The sequence below is a fragment of the Ictalurus furcatus genome, chromosome 12 (assembly GCF_023375685.1).
Source record: "Ictalurus furcatus strain D&B chromosome 12, Billie_1.0, whole genome shotgun sequence".
Lineage (NCBI taxonomy): Eukaryota > Metazoa > Chordata > Actinopteri > Siluriformes > Ictaluridae > Ictalurus > Ictalurus furcatus.
This window is the reverse complement of record NC_071266.1, coordinates 7,612,633-7,638,808: the sequence shown is the minus strand read 5'-3', so window position 1 is coordinate 7,638,808 and position 26,176 is coordinate 7,612,633. Positions and strand designations below refer to the sequence as shown.

The 26,176-nt window shown below is 38.9% G+C and overlaps 1 protein-coding gene across 3 annotated transcripts; it reads left to right on the top strand.

Moving 5' to 3' along the window:
• The first annotated feature begins 755 nt into the window (after positions 1–755).
• On the top strand, positions 756–22,450 carry LOC128615958 (synaptogyrin-1-like). 3 transcript variants are annotated; one of them, XM_053638378.1, is made up of 4 exons: positions 756–985; positions 16,518–16,635; positions 19,037–19,182; positions 21,064–22,450. In XM_053638378.1, the coding sequence occupies exons 1-4, from the start codon at positions 887–889 to the stop codon at positions 21,286–21,288; spliced, it is 588 nt and encodes a 195-aa protein (XP_053494353.1). In that variant the 5' UTR covers positions 756–886; the 3' UTR covers positions 21,289–22,450. The 3 variants fall into 3 exon arrangements, with proteins under 3 accessions (XP_053494353.1, XP_053494352.1, XP_053494354.1); XM_053638377.1 differs by having other exon boundaries at positions 16,518–16,755; XM_053638379.1 differs by having other exon boundaries at positions 16,518–16,755; positions 19,374–21,202.
• Positions 22,451–26,176: the final 3,726 nt, after the last annotated feature.

Sequence of the window (26,176 nt, the reverse complement as noted above, 5' to 3'; positions counted from 1 at the left end):
ATATATGAAACTATATATTAAAATAAACCAATAGCAATAGTTCAATAATTAATTGCAGTAAACTAAAAGAAGAAACTAAAAGCATAACATAAAAACAAAGCACAATAATTAAAATAAGATAAAAATGAATGTGCCGATAAAAGTAAATAATAATAGTCAAATAGCCTAAGAAAAACTAGTTAAATGCTAAAGTGAAAAAAAAAAAGCTGTTGTAGCTGTTGATCTGTTAAAATCAGTGATGGATGAAGGTTGAGGATTTTTTATTTATCTATTTAGCCTATTTATTTTTATTGACATTTTTTTAATGCATCCAAACTTTTTATTCAAAAAGTCTGTATGCATAAACAAACAAACAAACAAACAAAGCTTATTTATTTATTTATTTATTTATTTATTTATTCTTTAATGAATCCCGTTTTTTTATTTTAAAAAAGCTTTACTTTTTTTTTTTAAATAGCCTACTTTATTAAAAAATGAATTAGCTATTAAAATTCAGCTTAATTTTATTTGCTCAGTAACTGAAAATAGTGTGCATTTTCATAGGTATACAATTTTAAATAATAAAATAAGAAATAAGAATATTAATTTGCTGAGTGAAGTCTTGATAGAGATGAGATATTAAGTCACTGAACATCTAGTAAACAATATTTATTATTATTATTATTATTATTATTATTATTATTATTATTATTATTATTATTATTATTAGACTATTAGCCTATAATTACTCTTTTTCAAGCTCTCCAGACCTCGCCGTGTAAGAATTGCGCGTTCACAATAATTGTTGCGCGCTGGAAGGCGCGCCTGCGCGTTCACGCGAGTACGAGTGCAATCATCCTTCTTTTTCTTTTTCTTTTTTTCCGAGTCCATCTCTGTCGCGGGGAAGATGGAGGGCACGGCGTACGGAGCGGGCAGGGCCGGAGGAGCCTTCGACCCCCTCACGTTCCTACAGCAGCCTCACACCGTCCTCCGCATGGTATCTTGGGTGAGTGCTTTTATTAACAATTTCCACCCGTTTTTTTTTTTTTTCTTAATTCAAAATAATGCTGATGGCCGGCGCGTGAAGGAAGTCGCGCGCTCGGCACTCGCAATGTTTACGCATCGCGTGCCTTAGTAGCCTGGTGCTTGATTGTATTAAAGCATTAGTGCATTCACGAAGCCTGTCAAGGTGACTTGTTCTGTATTATTATAGGCTGCTTTTCTCTGAAGGATGGATGCTGTTTTGATCAGAGCGCGTGCAGAATGACAGCATCTCGCGGTCAACGTGTACGTTTTGGCCATGATGAGAGGAGGATGCTGTGATATCCTGTCTCGTGCGTGTCGGTCATGTTTCATTCAGGATAACACACTTGAACACACACTTCACCCACTTATAGGACTTCACCATGGCACTGTACAGCAGCCTAATTGTGTCCAAAGGGAGGGAAGTCAACAGCTGAGGCAAAAGATGATGCTTCAGCTCTGGTGTTTTTATTCTTTTAGACTGTAGAGACTACTGAAGTTTGGAGATAAATATGTTGTTTTCTTTCTCCATAAATGATCCTTATGCACGTCACTGGATTTCAGCAGTGACATTTGAAGTGTGCAGTAACTACATACAGTACAATGCTGCTGCGCCTGATATGCTTGTCCCAGCACCACTCATTCGATCATGTCACACACAAAAGCTAAAATCTATTACACGTCAATAGGTCAAAATCAGTGCTGCAATAAGAGTGATGTGTGGGGCAAACTATTACAGCTAGGTGGTCTTGTGTGGTTAACAGTAAAGTCTTTGGCTTTTGGTCCGGAGAGTGCAAGTTCGAATCCCGAAAATGGCCCATGAGAGTCCAAAAGAGCAAAACTGTCCAGGCTTTCAGGGAGGGATCAGTAACACACTTCCTCCAGTCACAGCAGCACTTGCCGATCATAGGCATCTGTGAGCTCATGAAGTGGGTGTTACACCACCGCATGATGCAGCAGGAGCAGCAGTTTGAAATGATGCGGTTGGCTGGTGATAGCCTTCACCCCTTTCATGCTGTGATTCTGCTGAATATCAAACATAAAATTTGTAACCAATGAGAAAGTAAAGTGCCAGTAAACGTAAGGCAAATAATAAAAGCTAGTTTTAAAAAAGTTTTTAGCAGTTAAAATTTCAATCATTAAAGTGCACCTATTGTGGTTTTTCAAATATTACCTTTCATGTAGTGTGCTATAGAGCTGTTTGTGACTGTAAAAAGTCTGCAAAGTTTAAAAAATCAAAGATTCTGAACAGCTGAAACGAGTCGTTAGTGATTCCAGACTTTACTTCCTGTACTAACCTACGTATGTTTGTAACAGAAAGCCCCCCTCTGGTCTTTATCGGCTGCTTGCTGATAGACAGAGCTGAAAATCGTTATGGTAGTGGGCGTTTCCTTTTTGAAACACGCTGACAGCAGTAGACCAATTACAACAGACTGGGACATCTGACCAATCAGAACAGAGTATCGTCTTTGAATGCAGGAGTTTAGAATGACTCCTTTAGAACGGATCATTTAATGAGTCGTTTGTGACACTGGAGGGGAAAAAAAGGTTACGCTGCAGTTTAAATTATGAGCACATTAAAGTGTTCCTTGATCTTGGATGCATGTAAATCTATTGTATGAGACCTTTAAAACAAAATTATTCACGTTTCAAAACCATAATAGGTGCGCTTTAAAATCATGGATGAAGCTTGATGAATTTTTATGTATCTGTCTGTCTGTCTATCTATCTACTTGTAGTTTCTCCTCCAAAAGAATTTTTGACTCTGAAAAACATCAGCCCAAATGAAGATCAGATATATTGGGAGTTTCACTCAGTGTAATCGTAATCACCTGACATGACTGTCACTGACAGGCTGCATAGATCTACAGTTTTGGGCTGGAAAGAAATCAGCCCCAGTCTAGTTTCTTCACCCTAATCTGTGGATTTTTCTTACAATCCTTGGTGTACTGTTGCACTGAGTTCCACAAAAATCCAAAATAGTCCGCTTTAAGATGTTTATTAACAGCAAGTGAACCTATATGTTAGGTGTACCTTATAATATGGCTGATGAGTGAAGACACAAGGAGTTGTAACTAAAACTGGTATAGTATTATACTATACTATGCTGTAATATACTATTATAACTGGTGTGTTATAGATATCTGATTTGTTTTCTCGACTTATTCTGGGTCCTTGTGATGAAATCATGTCTAGGAGTGTCTGTATACCAGAGACAGAGAAAATGTTTACATATTAATTGAAGTATACAGTGTATTGCCTTAAAAACATGGTCTCAAGATGTGGAGAAATGGATAAAAAATTTGACGTGTCGTTTTTAAATCAATAAAAATTGTAATCGTTGGCAAATTGTTGTGTTGGTATGAGAGGGATAATACTCTTCGGGTCATGCTGTTTGTGGAGAATAATCAATTTTGGTGCGTAACAGTAACTCTTTCTTAACAGTTCTTAACACTCTTTCTCAGTCCCTCCAGGATTTGGCGATTTTATAATCGCAGAAATGAACGCAAAATCAAGGAAAATCCGCAATATTCGGAGGAGCTTGCAATTTGTCTAAATGACCGCAGATTTGGGCAAAGTGTCACGGTTTGCAAGTGCAGACTAGATTTTAATTGAAAACACATTACCGTAACTATAGAACTTGTGGCAAAAACTAAGGCAAATAATAAACATTAAACAAAGACCATTATCCCGACGGCAGAGAAAAACAAACGTAAGATGAGGAGTGCAGTGCAAACTGTAACTAATATACACATGAGTGCTTGTTAACATGAACTTGATTCAGGTGCAGGTGACCGTGATGCAGTGAGGTGCAGTGACTGCTGGGAACTGTAGTTCAGAGTTCCTTCTCTGATATGACACACAATGCGCATTCAGTCAAAGCCCCCTTTGATTCAAATGCGTCGAACATGAGTACAGCTAAAGCATCTCATTTACTAACAAGCATCACTGCGAAAGGCCGTGCAAAACAATTTTGTGCAATTGCGATTTCGCCAATTCAAACAGTTTTCTGCAAAAAAGCACACAAAAAAAATTCAGAAAAAAGTCACAGCAAGATCAAGCATTTTTGGCCACAACATAAAGCTAATTTATGAAATTAAAGCGGTAATACGTTCACAAACTGAGAAACAGGTTTATTACAACTTCTGCCACCATTAAAACCCAAGTTCAGGTCACGACTAAGCTGCTAATGAACACGAGCAATAGCAATGTAATGTACTGTATATATGCTACATACTGCATACTGTATGTTTACCTGTATGATCTTAGGAGTCCTGAGGCTGTACTGATTTCTTACTCTGTTTAACCTAACGCACATAAAATTGACATCTTATGACCAGAGTGCGCGTGTTCTTTTCACTGCATTTACATGCCTGAGGCGAGAACATGTGCTCCAGTTTCACTAGTGTCATGGTACGAACATATTACGATCATTGAAGAATTTTTCACGATACATGATATGTATCAGAATGCTTAGGCTTGCTAACAAAGTGCAAACGAAACATTAGTGAAACATTGAAACTACTAAAAACTGTGGCTTCGGTAATACTTTTTTCTTTTCACTTCTAGAACAGTAACAGAGGAAAAAAGATGAGGAAGTGAAACAGCTGCTACAAAAATCGGTCTTAGCTTTTTCACTGATGTGAAAAGTGTGATATGAAATGAAAGCACTGGCAGTATTCTCGAAGTGAAACCCTAGGCATAATTTTTCACGACATGACCAACAGCTGATTCACAGAGTTCAATACGAAGACACGTACGGAAGCCCTAGGAGGCCGTGTGTTATTATCTTTTTCTTTCTTGTTTTCTCGTGATCACGACATAATTTTATCACGAAATCTTGCGCCTTGTGAACGAGACTGGTGTTTGCATGCACGTTGGCGTCTTCGCCATCGCCATCATAAATGTAATAATTCCCTGCTGTAGACATGGACTTTATCTCAGAGAGAGGTGTTTCTTTCTCAAGTGTCAGACGCTAATGTGGAAGATGTCAATCACTGACCGCTTTTTCATATAGAGCTAATATAGCTTGAGTGAATCCCTGATCAGTGTAAAAACAAATTTGTTCATCCATGATCCTGAGGGACTGCGAAAAGCTTTTGCTGCCTCCAAAACAATAAAAACATGTACTTATGTCGAGTACCCACAAAATTTAAGTCATGGTCAAGAGAAAACAACTTTCGTTATGTCGAGATCTAGAGAAAACAAGAAAGAAAAAATAATAATAATGCATGGCCTTTTAGGGCTTTTGTAGACACAAGCTAAAAGTCTTCTGTCAGAAATTCACTTCAGGAACCTGTTCCCACCCAAGAGCAGCCCCTAAGCAGAGATAAAGGTATACCCTAGCTGTAATCAATCACCAAAATGTTATGTTTGCTGACATTTGCGTGCTTACTTTTGCACTGGAGCTGTGAGTTTGCATTAGCTAATACGCTTCCATAAAAACAGTGCTACACTGACTTTCCAATGTAGTTTTTATGAAAAAAATTATGACTTATGATAGTCAATAATAATGTACATTACAAACGTAATTGATTTGTAAACTGATTTTCTGGATTAGAAAATTTTAATATTTTTTTTTACATAGCACAGCTTGATATCATTTCTACTGAACCCCTAAAAGGTCATGAAGGGATTTCTTTTTCTAAATAATTCTGCATTTTTTTTGTCTTAATATTTTTTTGTCTTAATGTTTCGGCCTCTTGGATCCAGCTAATTGATAACCAAAAAAGGGAATGCCTAAATTATACTGAGGGAACTACTGTTTATAGCTGCTATAATGTAAGAGGTAAGAGGAACTCATTTGTTTTGTGGATGTTTCACAGCATTAAATGTAACTGTGCTGTACTCGGATAAAAATTATGATGTATCGTTGTTTGTTGGCCGTCCCATCACTGATTTCTTTCCTACAACAGCATGCTCTGTCATGTTTTCTATTCCTTACATAATAAGTCAAAATGCATTAAAGCCCTACTTGTGAACCGTGGAACTTTCTGTTCGAAGGTCATCCCGCATTATTTTATTGGTTCTTATGAACTCTGTGATTCAACTTTGCCAGTGTTTCTCAACCACTGGGTCGCGGCTCAAAAATGCATCGTGGGTCATTGTCTGCTGAGTTGCAAGATCTTTTCTGAGTACAAATTGCCAATTAGAACTGTATATTTGCAATGTTTACAGCAACAGTGACCTTTTGCGGCGAATCGTTTTAATTTCTCAAGGTTTACGTAAACAACTGTAAGTAAAAGGCTGACGTCATTTATTAGCTGTCCAATCATAGACGTCTTTACATAGCGTTGATCTTACGTATGCGCTAACTCCATGCACTGTGCTAGTCTGAACACGATTCATTGTCTGGAAAAATGCATACTTGCTTTAAACGAAAGCACGTAGTCGATTCAGATCCTGCTGCATCACCGTTCGCATGTACAAACCGGACTATATGAAGTAAGGCTTTAATGTTACAGTGGACGAAAAACCACAGTATGCTGAGTGTGGTGAGGTTTTGGCCAACGAGTCAATGAAGCCTTCTAAACTTGAACGTCACCTTCAGGGTAAGCATCCAACTTGTGTGGGTAAACCAGTGGATGACAGGTGGACCATGGATGACTGCCATTCAAAAAAAGTCGGACGCACTGGGCGAAAGATTGAGAAACTCTGATCTATACCTCGTCTGATGTCTCTGTGATTGGACAGGATGATCACAGGACACAGCAAAACAAACAATTGATTGATTAGACAGCTTATGTGCATTTCCCCCTAAGACCCAGACCATGTGTGGCCATGTGTGTTTTTAATTTCTCCTTGATATTTGTGTTTTGTAACAAATAATAATTATAGAAACAGTACCATGTGTTAGAGTGGAGAATAGTTCTAATAAGGTTATACCAGCCTTCAGAAGAAACAATAGCACAAAAAATACCAAAAAAATGTTCTTTCGTCCTTAGCTTTAATTAGCATTGTGTTAGATTTATATAACTAAATTAGAACTAAAACTAATATTTTGAAATAAGATCCTGGTCAGATTACAGTATTTTCTATTTTCTTAATTAGTGTTTTACTGTTGTTTATGTGGTGAATCGGAAATGAACGAACATGTATCTCTTTAATGAGTTCTGAATTTTCTGCTGGTTTCTTCTAGTCGAGTTCTGTGTGAAGGGGCGCACGGTGGCTTAGTGGTTAGCACGTTCGCCTCACACCTCCAGGGTTGGGGGTTCGATTCCCCCAACCGTTCGATTCGTGGCCCTATGTGTGCCTGTTTGCGTGTTCTCCCCGTGCTGCGGAGGTTTCCTCCGGGTACTCCAGTGTCTGTAGTGTATGAATGGGTGTCTGAGTGTGTATGTGATTGTGCCCTGTGATGGATTGGCACCCTGTCCAGGGTGTACCCTGCCTTGTGCCTGACGCTCCCTGGGATAGGCTCCAGGTTCCCCGTGACCCTGAAAAGGATAAAGTGGTATAGAAGATGGATGGATGTATGGAGTTCTGTGTGAGCCTAAATTTGGTAGGGGTGACATCAAGTCTTTCAAAATATCATTTGAAATGAGCTATCTGCTTATCTATAGCTTCTGCTATTGATTTAACACAGACTAATGCTTTGTTGTGGCCAGTTCCAGTTGTTCCAAATTCTCAGGATGACTCTCAGTTCTCACCATCTGTCAGTGCACGCAACCTTGGAGTACCCATGAGCAACCAACTGTCCTTCTTGCCTTCACACACCTCACAGTCCCTCTGTGCCTCTAGCACTGCTCGGTTGGACCCACCATCTCTCAGTGTACAAGGAAGACATGCATCAAAGCTCTTCTCTGTCTTGGCACTTCGAAGGATGGAACAAACATCCTCTGGCTATCCAAACAGCTGAGACTTCAACAGCTTGCTGTCTTCAAATGAAGACGTAAGACCTACCTTTTCACCAAGCACTTAAATTAGCACTTTATTACAGTATTTTTTTATTTTTTTTTAAAGTCCTTATCTTATGTTTTTTCTCACTGTACTAACGGTATTATTAGTGTTAGTCTTACAGTATTGTAAACTGAAAAATCTGATCTAATAATCTAATGTTGCCTTACGAGCAAAACGCACCAGTAAGCCAGTCAACATTGTGTAACAGTTAAATGAGTTAATGAGACATGTACTGCTTCAACACGTTGTGATATGATGTTCTGTTGATGAGTGTAGCGTTTTAAAACTAGCAAAGGACAGAAGTAGCAGTTAGTAATTGAACACAAACCTCTCATTATGTTATTTTGCTGCTTATCGTGAGCCTCGCCACTGACCACTTACATAAAAACTAGTAATGTGGAAGCACTGCACTGTCATTCCTACACGCTTTTCTAGCACTTCAGGAGTTGTTTACGTTGCTTTAGAGACACTGCTGTCAGTCAGTATGCCATGTGACATGCCCACAAAGCTGTGATCATGCAGAAAACAGGACTTTTCGAAGCTTTTACATCTAATTCAATAGCATTTAGGGGTATGTATTTCTGGTAAATGCTTATTAAACGACATATTGATATCATAAAGATTCTCTAACATTTGGAACCATGTTCCCAGGAGGTTTAAGATGCCGTTCTGGTTAAGATCGGTGTGTGTCGTTTTACATCTTTTGTAGCAAAACCAGGACACAAGTCAGTCAGTCACATAGACAAACACACAAACAGTCTGCTTCTCAGCCCCATCATTACAAGGCCTGTGTGTTGCCATGGCAACATGTTGACACAGCCACAGGCGCAACGCTGCTGACGCACATGCTATCCCATAATTCTTCTGTGCTGCAATGGGATCATCACCCCGTAGACAGACTTATCATGCAGGGGGGGGGGGGGGGTATGGACCGGAAAATCAGAAATGGTTGACAGGGGAAATGAGAGAGAGAGAGAGAGAGAGAGACATGCCTATACAAGTAGAGAGTGTGTGTTATCTTGACTCTTAGACTGACTGCAAAGAAACAGATTGTTCCTTCACAGCTAGGACACAGTGCGACAAATTTTGCAGTGACAGCAGCTATGTTTTCGTCTCAACATGTATACGCATATATGATAAATCCAGTGTACTTCAGCAATTTTTGTAAAGGTAATAAAAATTGCAGCGAAGTACACAACATTTCCACCGATACAAGATGTATGATACAAATGTCCTTCACTACAAGCCCAAGATGAATGAATAATTAAAGGAAAAAACCAACATAAAGTGTTGTCCGAACAGCTTAGATGCACCTTGGCATTGATTGTACTTATTTTAAACTGCGCACACATGTACATATGATGACTGCTACACATATCCTTGTGTGCATGTTGTGCACAGAAATTAAAGCTGGTGCAATACGAACATAAACAGTGGAGATGCTATACTGTAGTATCATGTGACACGGTGTCCGCAACTGACTAAAAAACTAGCCTTGGGTCTCAAATCGCATACTCGTATACTATTCTACACAGTTATTGAGTACTAACACTAAGTTATTAAGATTAGTGGTTGAATATCAAAAACCATTCACGTAGCCTATAAACTTACCAAAAGGTCTGGATCTTCTGCATTGTTGAATACTTTTGAATGTATGATTGTTTGAGATGCGGTCCATGACAACAATCACGATGACAGCGGAAATTTTGTCAGTGTGTTTAACATCACTACATGAAATCGCTAAACATTGGGAAAAAAACATTCAAAGTTTTGGCTCTGACATCTAATGAATGTCACTTTTAATCCCCTAGATGTTCGTAAAGTAGGCATGCGAGTTTGTGAACAATGCCTCTCATGGTCTTACACACTGTTCCAAAATCTCCCATAGGTGTGCAATTGGGTTGAGATTTGGTGAGTGTGAAAGCCATAGCATGGTTTTCATTCTCATCAATCGGATCCAGTGAGCTGAGGATGGGGGCAGGGCCATCCTGGAAGATACCACGCCCATCAGGATAGAAATATTGCATCATAGTATAAAGGGGATCAGTCAGAAGAACTTTGTATTGATTTGCAGTGGCTCTTCTCTCTATGGGGATAAGTGGAGCCAAAATATGTGTACACGATAAATAAATTCCCCCCTACAGGAATGCTAGTCAAATTAATCTGACTAATTTTAGCTAGTTACAATTTAGCTAGCTGGCTGAACAACGCTCCAGTAAAGGTCAGGAGGTAGGAGAGAAGAGGTCACATAAAAGTGTCCGGTTCACCATCAGGTTTCAGATGTTATGCTCTATTTATTCTCATATTCATCCCACAGCATGGGTCAGACTGTCACAATGACTGAATGAAGCAAATTGTCTAAATGTTTCAAATTGACTTTGCTGATCTTACAGGGCCGGTAATGTTATACAGCATTTGACCATACAATGTAGAAACATTTGAGCTCAGAGATACACACACAGACACAGGAGTGTGGTGTGTGTGTGTGTGTGTGTGTGCGTGTGTGTGTGTGTGCGTGTGTGTGTGTGTGTGTGTGTGGAGGACGGAGTGTACTAACATGACAGTGAATAGAGGAGGATAGACAGGTCGAGGGCAAAGAGACAGCAACATTGTGAGCGAGAAAGTGGGTACAGCAAACAACACAGTGTTTTTTTTTTCTTTTCAGTTTTGAGAATTGATCAGTTCCTTCACATTGACAGTATGTTAGAATTTTTTTTGATATCAGCCAGCTAAATTTTAAATACGCTACTCCAGCAGTAATGGGATTGGTTATGGCAAAGTACACTGCTGTAGCTTGTTACGCAGCTAGCATAACATTTTTAACCTATGGCCAAGCAAGCAGAATTTGCTGTTATTACAAGGTTTCAGTTTGAATATTTTGGGTTGTGAGGAGGTATTTACAGAGCTTTTTGTAGAGGCAGTTCAAACGAGTAATTGATTTTACATTTATACGATTTCTACACACACACACACACACACACACACACACACACGCACGCACATGAACTTTGACTTGTGCAGCTAAACTGCTCTTTTACTTTTTTCAAATCTCAAGATTTGCATATATTTGAATCGTTTGAACAAGAAAGAGAGAAAGAAAGAAAGAAAGAAAAGGTTGCTGTCTGTTCCAAAGAATCGACAAAATAAAATAAAAAAAATAATCATTTTAAAAAGGTTTTAAAAGAGAAAACAGTATTTCATTACTGGTTTTATAATCTACTGAAGAGTAAGAGTGATCCTAATAACAAAAATATTGGAAATATATTCTAGCAAGTACCTTAATAATGTAATTGAATACTCGCACTGCAGTGTGGCATTTAACAGAAATGTCCATAAGCCAATATAGTCATATATCACATGCAGGATATTTATTATCCCATGGATTTTTAATACAGATCCATCCCTGGTTTAGTATTGGGGTTAACATTATATTACAGTGGAGGATAAAATAAAAGAGTATTAGCATCATAATGAGATTAGAGATTATGTCTGAGTTGTTCTTTATTCATCCTGTTTATTAAATTCATCCAACCATCCGTTCATCATCCCCGGCTTAATGCTGCATTCGACTTAACTCGGGAGCACTCATCATTTTTTGAGCTACAAAGTGGAGAAAAAAATGTACACCAGCTAAAATGACTGATAATGAGTTTATGATGTACAGTTCTCAAAATGGTGTGGTCAATATTATGCAGTTGCAATCAAAATTATTCAACCCCCATTGCAAATCAGGTTTATTGTCAAAATGTACAGACTTTCAGCTGTGTGCAATGAACAAATCAAACAAAAGCTATAGAAACAGTTCAACACAACTTCAAGTGGTCTCCCCCAAATTCAACTGAAAATGCAACTTATAATGAGTTCTCCAGTTTCAAAATTATTCAACCCCTTGAATAGAATTCCTCACAACAGCACAAATATGCAAAACGGGTGTTGTCTCAAGCACACCTGATGCAACTAATCAAGGGCTTCATTAGTTGCACAGGTGTGCTTGATCTGGAACACTTGAAATACCTGAACTGGCTAGGGGTATAAAATGTATGAAATACCTGGACGAGGCAGAAAAAGGAAGCTATCAACGGCTGCAGCCAGATTTCTGAGAAGGCAGGTTGTGAAAAACCCTCAAGTGACTGCAAAAGACCTGCAGCAAGACTTGGTGGCAACAGGCACAAAGGCACCAAGATGTACACCGCTACTGACCCAAAAGCACAAGAAAAGTCAGCTCAAAATCATATAAATAAGCCACAGAAGTTTTGGGATTCTGTCCTGTGGAGCAATGAAACAAAACTGGAACTTTTCAGCATGATGGCTCAGCGGTATGTCTGGAGGAAGAAGAAAAAGAAAAGAACACTCTGTCCACAGTCAAGCATGGTGGTGGCTCGGTGATGCTCTGGGGCTGCTTTGCATCCTCTGGCACCGGAAACCTGTAGCATGTGGAAGGCAAGATGGATTCATTGAAGTATCAGGACATCCGAGGAGAAAACATCATGCCGTCTGTGAGGAAGTTGAAGCTCGGGTGTCGTTGGACCTTCCAACAGGACAATGATCCCAAGCATACCTCAAATTCCACCAAGGCTTGGTTGCAGAAGAAGTCCTGGAAGGCCATCACAGTCACCTGACTTTAACCCCATAGAAAATCTCTGGTGGGATTTGACGAAGGTGGTTGCAGCACACAAACCCAAGAATATTACTGAACTGGAGGCCATTGCTCATGAGAAATAGTCTAAGATTCCTCAGGAACGCTGCCAGAAGCTCTGCATCTCATTTGCAGCAGGTCATAACAGCAAAAGAGTGTGCTACTAAGTACTAAAGATGCTTGCCATGAAAGGGTTGAATAATTTTGAAACTGGAGAAATCATTATAAGTTGCATTTTCAGTTGAATTTGGGAAAACCACTTGAAGCATTCGTTGTGTTGAACTATTTCAATTGCTTTTGTTTGATTTGTTCATTGCAAACAGCTGAAAGTCTGAAAGATTTGCAATGGGGGTTGAATAATTTTGATTGCAACTGTATATTTAATTAATTTATATGTCTATGCTGACTGATCTCAAGTAAATAGTAGTGAAGTGGTGTTTCGTTGACTGTTGACTTGCATAAGCGGCCATGTTGACATGTCATTGTATTCCGAACTTTGAATTCAGGACACCTTCCTGAGTAGGAATTTCTTTTTCTGAGTAGGAAAAACTTTTTTCTTTGTAGCCAGAGGTCTTAAATTCCAAGTTATGAGCTTTACACGGCATACTAGTTGAAACAGGGCTAATGTGTTTGTGTGTGGGTGTTAGGGACAGTACAGGACTGATAATCAGAGAAAGACAAAGAGGAAGAGAGAGAGACAGAGATGAATACTGAGATAGACAGTGATCATTCTTTCTGTCACTCCACAATAAGCTGTCCTTTAATATCAGAGTAGCAGTCAACAGCCAGCTGTGCAACCACGGCACCCACCAGACGCACCCACCGCTCTCTCTCTGATCACCACACACACACACATCCCTGCCACTGTTGGCAAACAAATGCCTAGGGCGCAATACACACACCCACACACATGCACACTAAAACAGTAATCTTTGCCTCAGGCGAAACAAAATGCTTCCCCATAGGCAGTGGGTCCAGTGATTAACTTCTGAAACTTTTACAACTTCAGCACTATGGGGGAAAATAAAACACAAAGCAAAGAAAATTAAATTTTTTTTTCCAACTTAGGAAAGTTAATGAGTGAAAGATAACTCCTGTTCAGCATCATTTATGTTCCTACTCACAGTAACACAGGAGGCACAGGAGAATTCATCACTGTCCAGATCAAATAATGCAAAACGAGCCTCTTCCGTTCTTAGTCCTGACGACCTCGCTTATTCAATTTAAGCTAAAAAGAGGAAGCGAGGGTTGTGGTCACGCTTTCTGCTCCATCAGTAACTCTTCTGTGTATCCGTTTATCACCCCGAACCCATCTGTTCTTCTCAAAATAAGCACCACCTGCTTTGGAAATGGAGAAATTCTCCCCAAAACCTTGTAGTTTCACAGGTTCAGGTTTTACTCATTTTATTCCACAGCATTTTAAGGAAGTGATTCTTTGAGTATGTTTAGAGAATAGCATCAACTCTTTAGACCAGAGGCCAAAAAATGGAATTTCCACCTGTTGTGGGGGTGCTTGTCTTCAGCATTGTATTTATTTGAGATGTCACACTCTACTATAGTGGTTAATGACCCATATGAAAGTAGACACTCAAGGCTTTAAGAATTTGCAGTTTCTCTAAAAGTATTTTTTTTTTACCTAGCCTACCAGGTTTATATGTTATAACTTGATTGTGGTAGTTGTATGCAGTGTTTTATTATCAAAAAAGCTTTAGTTATGCTGTCTCTTTTATCTCTGTACCAGTGTTATTGTTGAGATGTGTGAATTGTTTGCTCATCGGGGGGCTCAAACCCCTCCCCTTTCCCATCGCCCTGCTCACCAGCAGCCAAACACAGAGTCACGATACTCTACACACAGAAACCCAACTGTGTCCTGACTCATCTTATAACAGACTTGTAGCAATAAAATAATTAATTTGTTTATACTGATTGAAAGAGTCCTATAAGTCGATTTCCATTTTGCAGGCAAAATGGAAGGCTGTGTACTAGGGCTGCCAAATTGCGAGCAATTTGGCGATTCGATTCTTATTTATATGGTTTTGATTCGATTTCGATTTGCTTCAATATCGATTAGTTATCAATATCATTTAAAATGTTAGTTTTACAGACATGGAATACATGTTTTAATATAAATGCTGGTAACCGAAACCCTCCTACTTAGCTATATTACTGAAATACACATTTACATTAACAATAGGGCCCACACAATTATGTTTAATTATTTTGTACTTTTACTTTGAGTAACAAACATTGTAACAAGAAATCATAACCACGTGCATACAATGCACACGAGGTAGGCACAAACTACACACTGCACATTACTGTAAAAATTCAAAATTCAATTTTCAAAAGTCTTCAGGACGAGAGGCGAACTACAGATAACATTCACATCCTCTCGAGTAAAGCACGAGCATTACGAATCGTTTCGTTAAATTGAAGATCGATTAAAATTCGAGAATCGATATTTTTTAGCCAGCCCTACTGCGTACTATGAGAAAGGGTTAAAATGTGTTTTAGGACTGTCTTTTTCAAATTTTGCATAAAAACTAAAGCGTGTAATATAGAGAAGAAGGAAATAATTGCAATATTTGTATTGTAGAAACTTTATTGTTTCTATAATAACAGACCACAGGGACTGTGTAGTTGTTAATAAAGTTGTGAAGGGTTCTGTGAGATGTTTATTTAGCTTCTTTTTTTTGGTCTCCAATGTCAGCACTTTGTAAGTTTGTAAGATGGCTGGCTTTGTGGTTTCTCAGCTGCATTTGTCTTATTATCTTCTTAGAGATGGAAAACAGACAGGCTGGTAAGGGACTGTGTGTAGCCCCTAATGTAAGTGAGAACAGTAACTAACCTTTTTTCGAGAACATTCCATAACATTAAATGGAATTACAAACAGATAAATATCAGGATGCATATTTCTTTAATAATTTGTATTATTATTATTATTATTGTAGACAAATTGTTGTGGTGTAAGAAGAATAACACATGACAGGATGTGATGCTGTTATTGGAAAATAATAAACTTCTGTGTGGTGACCCCGAGCCACATCACACTACCATTGAATATTATACCATAACACCATGCACAGTTGTGTTTTATTCCTTTATTGAATGTATCCTTCGTAATGTCATAATTCTGATAGGTAGAAGTGAGCTACATGAAAAATCTCATTGTGGAATATTTGATCAAATATACGTATGTAAATTTGAGCTCAAATTGTAGCTAACATTGCCGAAGTTCATTTTTATGATTAAATTTAATATTTTAGCATGGGTATCCCTCCCTGATATAAGAGCTAAATAAATCTTTTCTTAATCCTTTCTTAATCTTAATTCTTAAAATCCAAGCTGACAGCTAGCAAGCGATTATATGTAAATAAATTTTGATCTGTCAGTCCGTACAGGATTTCGCTGACTTTTTTGTGTGATTGTTGTAGCCAAAAATACTTGATTTTGCTGCAGCTTTTGTTTGTTTTCAAAATTTCTGATGCAATTGTGGAGTTTTTTGTGCTTTTTTTTGTGGAAAACAGCTCGAATTGGCGAAATTGCAATTGCACGAACTAGTTTTGCACGGCCTTTCGCAGTGATGTTTGTTGGTAAATGAGACCTTTTAGCTGTACTCATGTTGGACGCACATGAATCGAAGAGGGCTTTGACTGAATGCGCGTTGCGATGACGTCACATGACACGTCTGGGTCCAAATCTGCGGAAAATCTGCGATAATTTAGAAAAATTGCAAGCTCCTCCGACTTTGCTTGATTTTGCATTCATTTCTGCGAATTGCAGTCCTGGAGGGACTGATCTGTATATGGTGCACAGTAATGATGAACGATGCATGAATAAATTATTATGTGATTGTTATTATCATGATTTAATATCAGTACAAAACTCTTATGGATTCGATTACACTGACACACCCATGCTCTTTCTCTCTATCTCGTTCTCTCTCTCTCTCTCTCTCTCTCTCTCCCGCTCTCTCACCCAGCTTTTCTCGTTAGTAATATTTGGCTGCATTGCTAATGAGGGCTACGTGAACAGGCCGGATGAGGTGGTGGAGTACTGCGTCTTCAACCGGAACCAGAACGCCTGTAACTACGCCGTAGGTATGGGCACGCTGGCCTTCATTTCCTGTATGGCCTTCCTGGCACTGGATGTGTACTTCCCTCAGATCAGCAGCATAAAGGGCCGCAAGAAAGCCGTGCTCACCGACATCGGGGTGTCAGGTGAGAGAAGTTCCTGGCCTGGATTAAGTTCATCTCCATGCTCATTTAATGAAGCTGAGGGTATAGCATTATGTCATGATCTGAAAGAAAAGGATATCCGAATTACTGGTAGTTATATTGTTATGGTTAAATAAAATAAAATAAAACAAAAACACTTTCCCTAACTAACTAACTAAACTAAACTAAAAGGTATAGTTTGGCGACTGTTTCACTCTTTCCTAAATCAAACAGGCCATGATCCATTACTGCACATGTTTGTGGGATTTGTCCTGAATTTGTGCCCTTGTTAGTGGAGGATAAAGACGCACTGAATGCAGAGGCGTGAAATATTGTGGCGGTGTGCAGTAAACAGTAAAGGACAGCGGTCCTTTATGAGCTTTTTGTGAGCCATTGCAAATGCACACACACACACACATGCACACATAAAATGGCAGTTTGAGCTTTATTGTTATCCATAAAACAATCACAGACACACACAAATTCTAGCACAGTAAAGGATCAGTATGAAATTGACAAAAGAATCAGAATAGATATGAAGGCAGAAGGGAAATCTTTAAAGCAAGCGGTACGGCTAGTTATGATCTTTTCATCCTATTTTATTTATTTGTATTATATATATGCCACGTGCTTGCAAAGATGCATGTACAACCATCTACAACTACACAATGTCTACTCTGTACACCCATCTACATCTACACACTATATCCGCTCTGTACACCCATCTACATCTACACAATGTCTACTCTGTACACCCATCTACATCTACACACTATATCCGCTCTGTACACCCATCTACATCTACACACTATATCCGCTCTGTACACCCATCTACATCTACACACTATATCCGCTCTGTACACCCATCTACATCTACACAATGTCCACTCTGTACACCCATCTACATCTACACAATATCTACTCCGTACACCCATCTACATCTACACAATATCCACTCTGTACACCCATCTACATCTACACAATGTCTACTCCGTACACCCATCTACATCTACACACTATATCCGCTCTGTACACCCATCTACATCTACACAATGTCTACTCCGTACACCCATCTACATCTACACACTATATCCGCTCTGTACACCCATCTACATCTACACACTATATCCGCTCTGTACACCCATCTACATCTACACACTATATCCGCTCTGTACACCCATCTACATCTACACAATGTCCACTCTGTACACCCATCTACATCTACACAATGTCCACTCTGTACACCCATCTACATCTACACAATGTCTACTCCATACACCCATCTACATCTACACAATGTCCACTCTGTACACCCATCTACATCTACACAATGTCCACTCTGTACACCCATCTACATCTACACAATGTCCACTCTGTACACCCATCTACATCTACACAATGTCCACTCTGTACACCCATCTACATCTACACAATGTCTACTCCGTACACCCATCTACATCTACACAATGTCTACTCCGTACACCCATCTACATCTACACAATGTCTACTCCGTACACCCATCTACATCTACACAATGTCTACTCCGTACACCCATCTACATCTACACACTATATCCACTCTGTACACCCATCTACATCTACACAGTATATCCGCTCTGTACACCCATCTACATCTACACAATGTCCACTCTGTACACCCATCTACATCTACACAATATCTACTCCGTACACCCATCTACATCTACACAATATCTACTCCGTACACCCATCTACATCTACACACTATATGCGCTCTGTACACCCATCTACATCTACACAATATCCACTCTGTACACCCATCTACATCTACACAATGTCTACTCCGTACACCCATCTACATCTACACACTATATCCACTCTGTACACCCATCTACATCTACACAATGTCTACTCTGTACACCCATCTACATCTACACAATGTCTACTCCGTAAACCCATATACATCTACACACTATATCCACTCTGTACACCCATCTACATCTACACAATATCCACTCTGTACATCCATCTACATCTACACAATGTCTACCCTGTACACCCATCTACATCTACACAATGTCTACTCTGTACACCCATCTACATCTACACACTATATCCACTCTGTACACCCATCTACGTCTACACACTATATCCACTCTGTACACCCATCTACATCTACACAATGTCCACTCTGTACACCCATCTACATTAAGAAGCAGCGATGCTCTAAAGACACTTTAATATTTTGTCCTTAATGTGTTAACTCTGTCTCTCTCTCTCCTCTCTCTCTGTTTCACTCATTCCAGCATTTTGGTCCTTCGTCTGGTTTGTGGGCTTCTGCTTTATGGCTAACCAGTGGCAGGTGGCAAAACTTGAGGACAATCCACTGAAGGAGGGCGCAGACGCTGCTCGCGCTGCTATCACCTTCTCCTTCTTCTCCATCTTCACTTGGGTCTGTACCTTCACTTACTGCATCAGAGAAACATTAATCACACTCCTACTCACTGCAGAGAGGAACTTATTGGTCTCCTGGAACTGTCATGGAGCTGTGGTCACCATATTTAGCATTTGTTCCTTTGCTCATATGTTTTCTCCATCACTGTGCGTATGTGTGTGTGTGTGTTGTGTGTGTGTGTGTTTCAGGCAGCCCTTACATGGTTATCTTTGGAAAGGCTACAATCTGTGAACTTTGAAGAGGAATACCTCAAATTATTCCCTTCCCAGCCCCAGCAATCTTATGTCTAACATGCCAACACACTTGCACAGGCTTACACACCCAAACACACACCCACACACACACACACACACACACAAACACACACACAGAAATTACTTCTATGCTTTCAGTCGTCTAAGTGCCAAGCTATTAAGGAGGATGTAAAAAATGAATGTGTTGTGCACATGACATTTGTTTATTCACTATTGTTTGTTAATTTATTGGTTTATCCGGTGATGGATAATGAAGAAGTTTTGAGGAAATGAAAGGTCGTTATTTCTGAAGATGTTGTAGCCTGTTTGTTCAGGCCCTCTAGTGGTGTGGATACCAGCATCTACAGCCTGTCTATTGTCCAAAAATAGCTTTCGTTAAAAGGGGGTAGAAACAACAGTTATAATACAGTTTATTTAGTAAAATGAAACATTTTTATACTGTGAACTATTTTGGTACAAGTCTGTCCTTTCATTTAAGTGAGTAATGTGTAGTACTTCAATTTGGGGAGTTTGCATGTTCTCCCCGTGCTTCAGGGGTTTCCTCCAGGTACTCCAGCTTCCTCTGCCAGTCCAAAGCCATACAATTTAGGCTGATTAGTAGTGTGTGAATGTGTGTGTGATGTTGTGCCTTGCGATGGGCTGGGCCCCCGTCCAGGGTGTACCTTACCTCGTGCCCCAATCTCCCTGGGATAGGCTCCAAGCTCCCCCTCAACCCCGTGTAGGATAAGCCTTATGGAAAATGGATGGAAAAAACAGGATATTATCCTATTTTTCCGTCTGAACAAAAAGGATTACAGACAATTTTCATTAGGTCTCAGTAATGTTTCATCAGGTATTGTCATTAAATTTCCATGACTCAGTTTCTTTAAATTTGTAAATGTTACTGAAATAAATAAGGGATTGAAACCTGACAGTGTAATCATATATAAAGTTGCAGTAACACACACCAGTTATATTGTATGATTTAAAGCTGATCAGCTGAGGTTCACTTTATTTATTCTCCTTAAATGTAAATTTAAAGTTAAACTCTGAAGCTCTTTTTTTAACTAACTGGATTTTCATGAATACCGTATTTTTTGTCCTTTTTTTCCCCCTGCAAATGCTTTATAAATAAATTTGTTTGTATTCCAGTTTAATAAATGAAAGCAATTCAGCCAGGTTTTGTAAATTAAATCCTGCTGCGTTTTTAATCATTAGAGGTTAAATTGAATTCTGCTTAAAATAAACAAGGTTAAGTCTTGTTTTATACGTATCTGCCAAAATACACACGTAACTCTTGCTTAATTACGTCTTCACGTTGTACTGCACTAATTGCTGCACTGTACTAATCATGCTCTCGCTTTTCTTTCTCTCTCCCTCTCACATCCTTACACCAAACCCTTCTTTGATTTGCACTTATTTACACCACTATTGCTTCAATTTCTTTAATGGTTCATGGGTTTAAATCCTTTGTCATTGTTGTTTATGCACATGTCATGCAATGATTTAAACCCAATTCCATCATTTTCATTTTTCTTATCAACAAACTTGATTTTTTATTTTTATTTTTTTCTTACAACCTATTCTGCTACATCTGGCATTCCATTTAACACCACCCCTTCCAAACCAAATCCCCTGTGGCCAGGCAGGACAGTCCTTCCTGGCATTCCAGCGCTTTAAGTTGGGGGCGGATTCGGCGCTTTTCTCGCAGGACTACACCGACCCGAGTCAGGATGCGGCCGCCGCTCCATACAGCGCCTTCACCAGCGGCGACGAACCCGAGAGCCCTGGAGGAACAGGCTCCTACCAGCAACCCAATGGAGAAGGGATGTTTGACGGGTCCGCAGGATACCAGCGTCAGGAGTACTAACTATATGGAGGAAAGGCAGGAGGTGGAGCTGTGTTAGTTCTGCAAGGTGGCGTGGAGTTATGTAGGAAATGTTTCCAGCCAGCACCACACATTTGACCAGTTCAGAATGTTTTCAGCCATCTAGACAGTTTTATTTGATTTTTTGAGTGTCGTCATTTTGAGTGTAGGGCTTTAGTTGTAGGGTTTGAAAGAAAGAGTGACGAAAAAAGCAGGGAGTGAGGTTAGCTTTTTAAAGAACTATAGAGTGTGATTATACCGGTTTGCCTTGAACCATTATTTTGTCTGGTGTCTTGGCTGAGTAATCAAAACCATCTCCTTGGGGTTACTTAAAATAGACATATTATGTTCTGCCAATAAGCAAGCACAGCCACGGAGGCTATGCTGAACAAATTACACTATTGATTGGGATCTTACATTGAAGAATATAAATAAAATATGACATGAATAGCTGTTTCATTCTGGAGGCAGGTACCTGTCCCATTGCATTTAAATAGCATTTCAACCAAAAAGGAAGCATCACATTTGGGTCACCCTTTAGTCATAAATCTTTGAACTCATTTTTAAGTCATAACTTTTAGGGTAGCCAGTGAATTTGCGGTGGATTCAATAGTTTATTTTTAGCGTATGTGAGGATAAACCCTAAACTAGCAGAAGCTATTTATCTGGTGCTAAACACAGCACAACAGTTCACTAAATAACATAGCTAACTAGCAAGCCAAACTTCATGCAGTAACCTAGCTGAATGTTAGCGAGATTTTTAAAATTGTATTTACTTCTGCCATTTTAAAAGCACAAATTTGAACAGAAACATAGCTGTTAGTTACAAGAAAAGCAGTTTGCTTACCATTTGAAATATCCACAAATTCTAAACTAATCCAAATTTTCATGTGGTCAGGTGAATATGGAGAAGAGTCCTTACCCGAGCCAAAAAAAGGAATCATACCGGTTAAAACCAATGAGAAATCCATTGGGATTTTTGTGTTGTTACACAAAACAACATTTTCATTAGTGATATGTAGAAAACATGCCACACTGAAAAGCAAAAGCTTTATTGCTTGATCTTATTAATGAAAATCATTCACTTTCAATAGCAGTTCATGCTGATGCATTGCAGTTTCACTGTGTGATTCCATTTAAGACGGAAAAGGAACCACACTGGTTAAAAAAACCCAAAAAAATGGAAATACAATACACAGTCTGCATTGCTTTTTTTTTAATTAGTGTCATGCAGAAAACATGCCACACTGAAAAGCAAATTGTTCATGGTTCATCATTCTCTTATGTTGTTTGGTCCTAATGAAAAACAGCAGATCAGCGGATGTTTTTTAATCATGAAAAACCGAATTTATGTCAGAAGTAAATATAATCCATGTATGAAATAGAAATCCCACTTTTAAAAAAAAAAAAAAAAAAACTTGAAATGCACTGAAAAAAAAGTCTGTATTGCTTTTCATTAGTAATATGTACAAAATGTGCCATGCTGAAAAGCAACCCTGCTGAAAAATACTGTAGAAGCCATTACAGAATCTCTAATGGTTTCCACTACAAATGCCATTATAAACCAACAGCTAACCATTAAAACCTTTACCATTATTGGTCATTAATGGTATCCACTAGACATAATTTTCCACCAATAGAAGGCAACAGATTACCAGTAGAGACCCACAGAGACCATTACAGTTTTAAAGCCAATACAATTCCCATTATAACCATTAAAGCCATTACAAATGAGGGTTTACTGCATTTACTACTCTATGAGGGTTTGTATTGGTTTTTCAGCAGGGATTCACTTCACTGCATTGCCCTTATGTCACTTGATCTCTTTTATGAAAAACAATCAGAAGTGCATTATATTTCTAATAATCATGTTCTTTAACCAGTATAATTGTTCCTCAAATGGAATCTTGTCCATATGTGAACAGTATTCTATAACTATGATGCTCCTTTTTGGTGAAAGTAAAGAACCTTCAAGGGAAGCTGTCCTCCAAATGCCAATATTGTCCAAAAATGCTGTCAACCTACAAATCTGCCTTCTAATTGGAACATAAGTTTGTGCCCCAAAAAGTCTGTGACGTTTATAATTTCATAGCATTTTAAGACAGTGCCCATGTGCTTATGAGTGTCTTCACCTGTGTGTGTATGTATGATTGGAAATATGTCTTAGAATCTAGATATTACACATTTTACGAGCTCATTGTGACACTCAAGACAAAGGTCATGTCACTACATTGTCATGGAAATTATCAAATAATATTGGAAACCATATGAAAAGAAAAAAAAAAAAACACTGCCGCTAACACACGTCAGACCCCAGTGCCTCCATTTGCACCATGCAGATGAGGTGTGTGCTTTATGGTGTCAGCATTACCCTATGTCTCTGTGAGTCTTTGTCTCTATGTGATGATGGGATGAAAATGGTGGTTGTATGGAGAATAGCTCTGTGTTCCATGTTTCATTTATTATAAAACATGCCCTTGTTGACTTCGCTTCACGACTTCATCACTTGATCCGACAGCCCTTATTTTTCGTCATTGCTAATTAGCTGTTTTCCTAGCTAGTATGCAAGAACGTTTGCTAACTAGCGTGCATGCTAACTAGCTAGCTTATTAACTAGTTTGCAGAATAAAGTTAGGTCCACCATTGGCTGTTGTATAGGTGGAGTAAATGGCTATATCTGGATGCAGCAAAACATCTCTAAAAATGAAAGAAAAAAAAACAAACAAACAGCACCTTAAATAGCACTTAAAACTCATCTACAGTGCTGTGAAAAAGTATGTACTTTTTTACATACTAAATTGTTTCAGAAAATAAAACAAAGGCAACCTGAGTAAACACAAAATACAGTTTTTAAATGATAATGTTATTTAATGAAGAAAAAAAAGTTTTCCAATACCAACTGGGCCTGTGTGAAAATGTATTTGCCCCCATAGTTACTAATTCCCCAAATCTATGAAACTGCATTCATTATGTGGTTTAGCTGGACTAGGCGCATCCAGGTCTGATTACTGCAAACCCTGTTCAATCAGATCAACACTTAAATAGAACTTTTTCAACAGCATGAAGTTGGTTAAAAGGTCTTACCCAGTAACACACTATGCCAAAATTATAAGAAATTCCAGGAAGAAGGTGATTGAAATACATCAGTCTGGGAATGGGGTACAAAGCTATTTCAAAGGCTCTGGGACTCCAAAGAACCACAATGAGAGCCATTATGTCCAAATGGAAAAATTCAGCACAGTAGTGACCCTTCCCAGAAGTGGCCGACCTTCCAAAATTCCTACATTTACAGCTATACAAAATTACAGTGGTCTGTTACAAAGCTTTGACACTGGAGACTCCTTCAAAATAAAAAATAAAAAATGCACATCAGCACTTCAAATCAACAATTACACACGTTTTTTTAATACTTTTATGTGGAGAGTTCACAGAAGACTTCCCTGTGTCAGCTGTTTCTATACAAACTATAATGTAATAGAATGAGTGCACTAATATAAACTTGTGATTTGCATTGCTAACTTGGTTAGCATGTTTCTGGAACACCTCGAGGTTGGGAGTTTGATTCCCGCCAGTGAAGGATAAGCGGTACAGAAAATGGACGGATGACCAGTCTTCTATGGTATAGATTGGTTGAAAATGGCTTGTTTCTGTGTTTCACTCTCCTATGTTCACATTTTTCAGCCTGGAAATTAGCTCTAGCAGAACAGAGATATTCAGCTCTGCCCTTTTTCTTTAATAGGCAGCTCACAAGGATGGGTGGGGTCATTCAGTCCGTCTTGCATACAGTAGGGGGCATATATGGGCGCACGGTGGTTCAGTGGTTAGCACTTTCATCTCACACCTCCAGGGTCGGGGGTTCGATTCCTGCTGTAGCCCTTTGTGTATGGTGTTTGCATGTTTTCCCTGTGCTGCAGGGGTTTCTTCCGGGTACTCCAGTTTCCTCTCCCAGTCCAAAGACCTGCATAGTAGGCTGATTGGCATGTCCAAAGTGTCCGTAGTGTGTGAATGTGTATGTAACTGTGCCCTGCAATGGATTGGCACCCTGTCCAGGGTGTACCCCGCCTTGTGCCCCATGCTCCCTGGGATAGACTCCAGACTCCCTGCAACCCTGCTGGATAAGTAGTAGAGAAAATGGATGATGGATGGATATATATATTAATAAGGAGATGTCAACAAGGGCATGTTGGCTGTGGTCATGTTAAAACCACAAACAAACAGTTCACTAGGTTCAACATGTAGCCAGATAAAAACCCACACCTCGATTATTTCAGTTTTACAATGTTAACATCAGCATCTGCAGCTTGGCATCTTGATTGCAATTCTGCATTCATACTCAGATTCTTCTCCAGCATCGGTCATCTTGGCTATCGTTTTTTAAAAATAAATGACACAGGCATATGTGAATAGTCATGGCTGTAAAAATGAAGCTATTTATCGAAATCATCCATGTTGTCTGTGCTTGTAGAGCTTATTTTCAAGATAACGATGAAATCACTGTTTGTTTGTTGTTGTTTTTTTCCAGACAGAAAATATTTTTTTGCTTAATGTGTCTGAAGGAACTGATTCTTTGCTCCAATGTCATTTCATATAACAGTATATATGTAAATCTGTAATTGAATATAAAACTTTATTTTAAAAACATTTAAGATGTGAAAAGTATACACAACTCTATTGTCCTTCTCTGTCCCTCCTGTATTTATGTGAACATCTCTCCACCTCTCTCTCTCTCTGTATTGAAGGTTGTTTTGTTTTCCCTGAATTCACATTCTGAAAATATGATTTTATTTTGGAATATTACACATTATATGAATCTATATAAAACAGTTGGCAGATGAACCTATATAGCTATGTAGGACTGTGTGACCTCTGTGTTATTCTAGATAGCTACAGA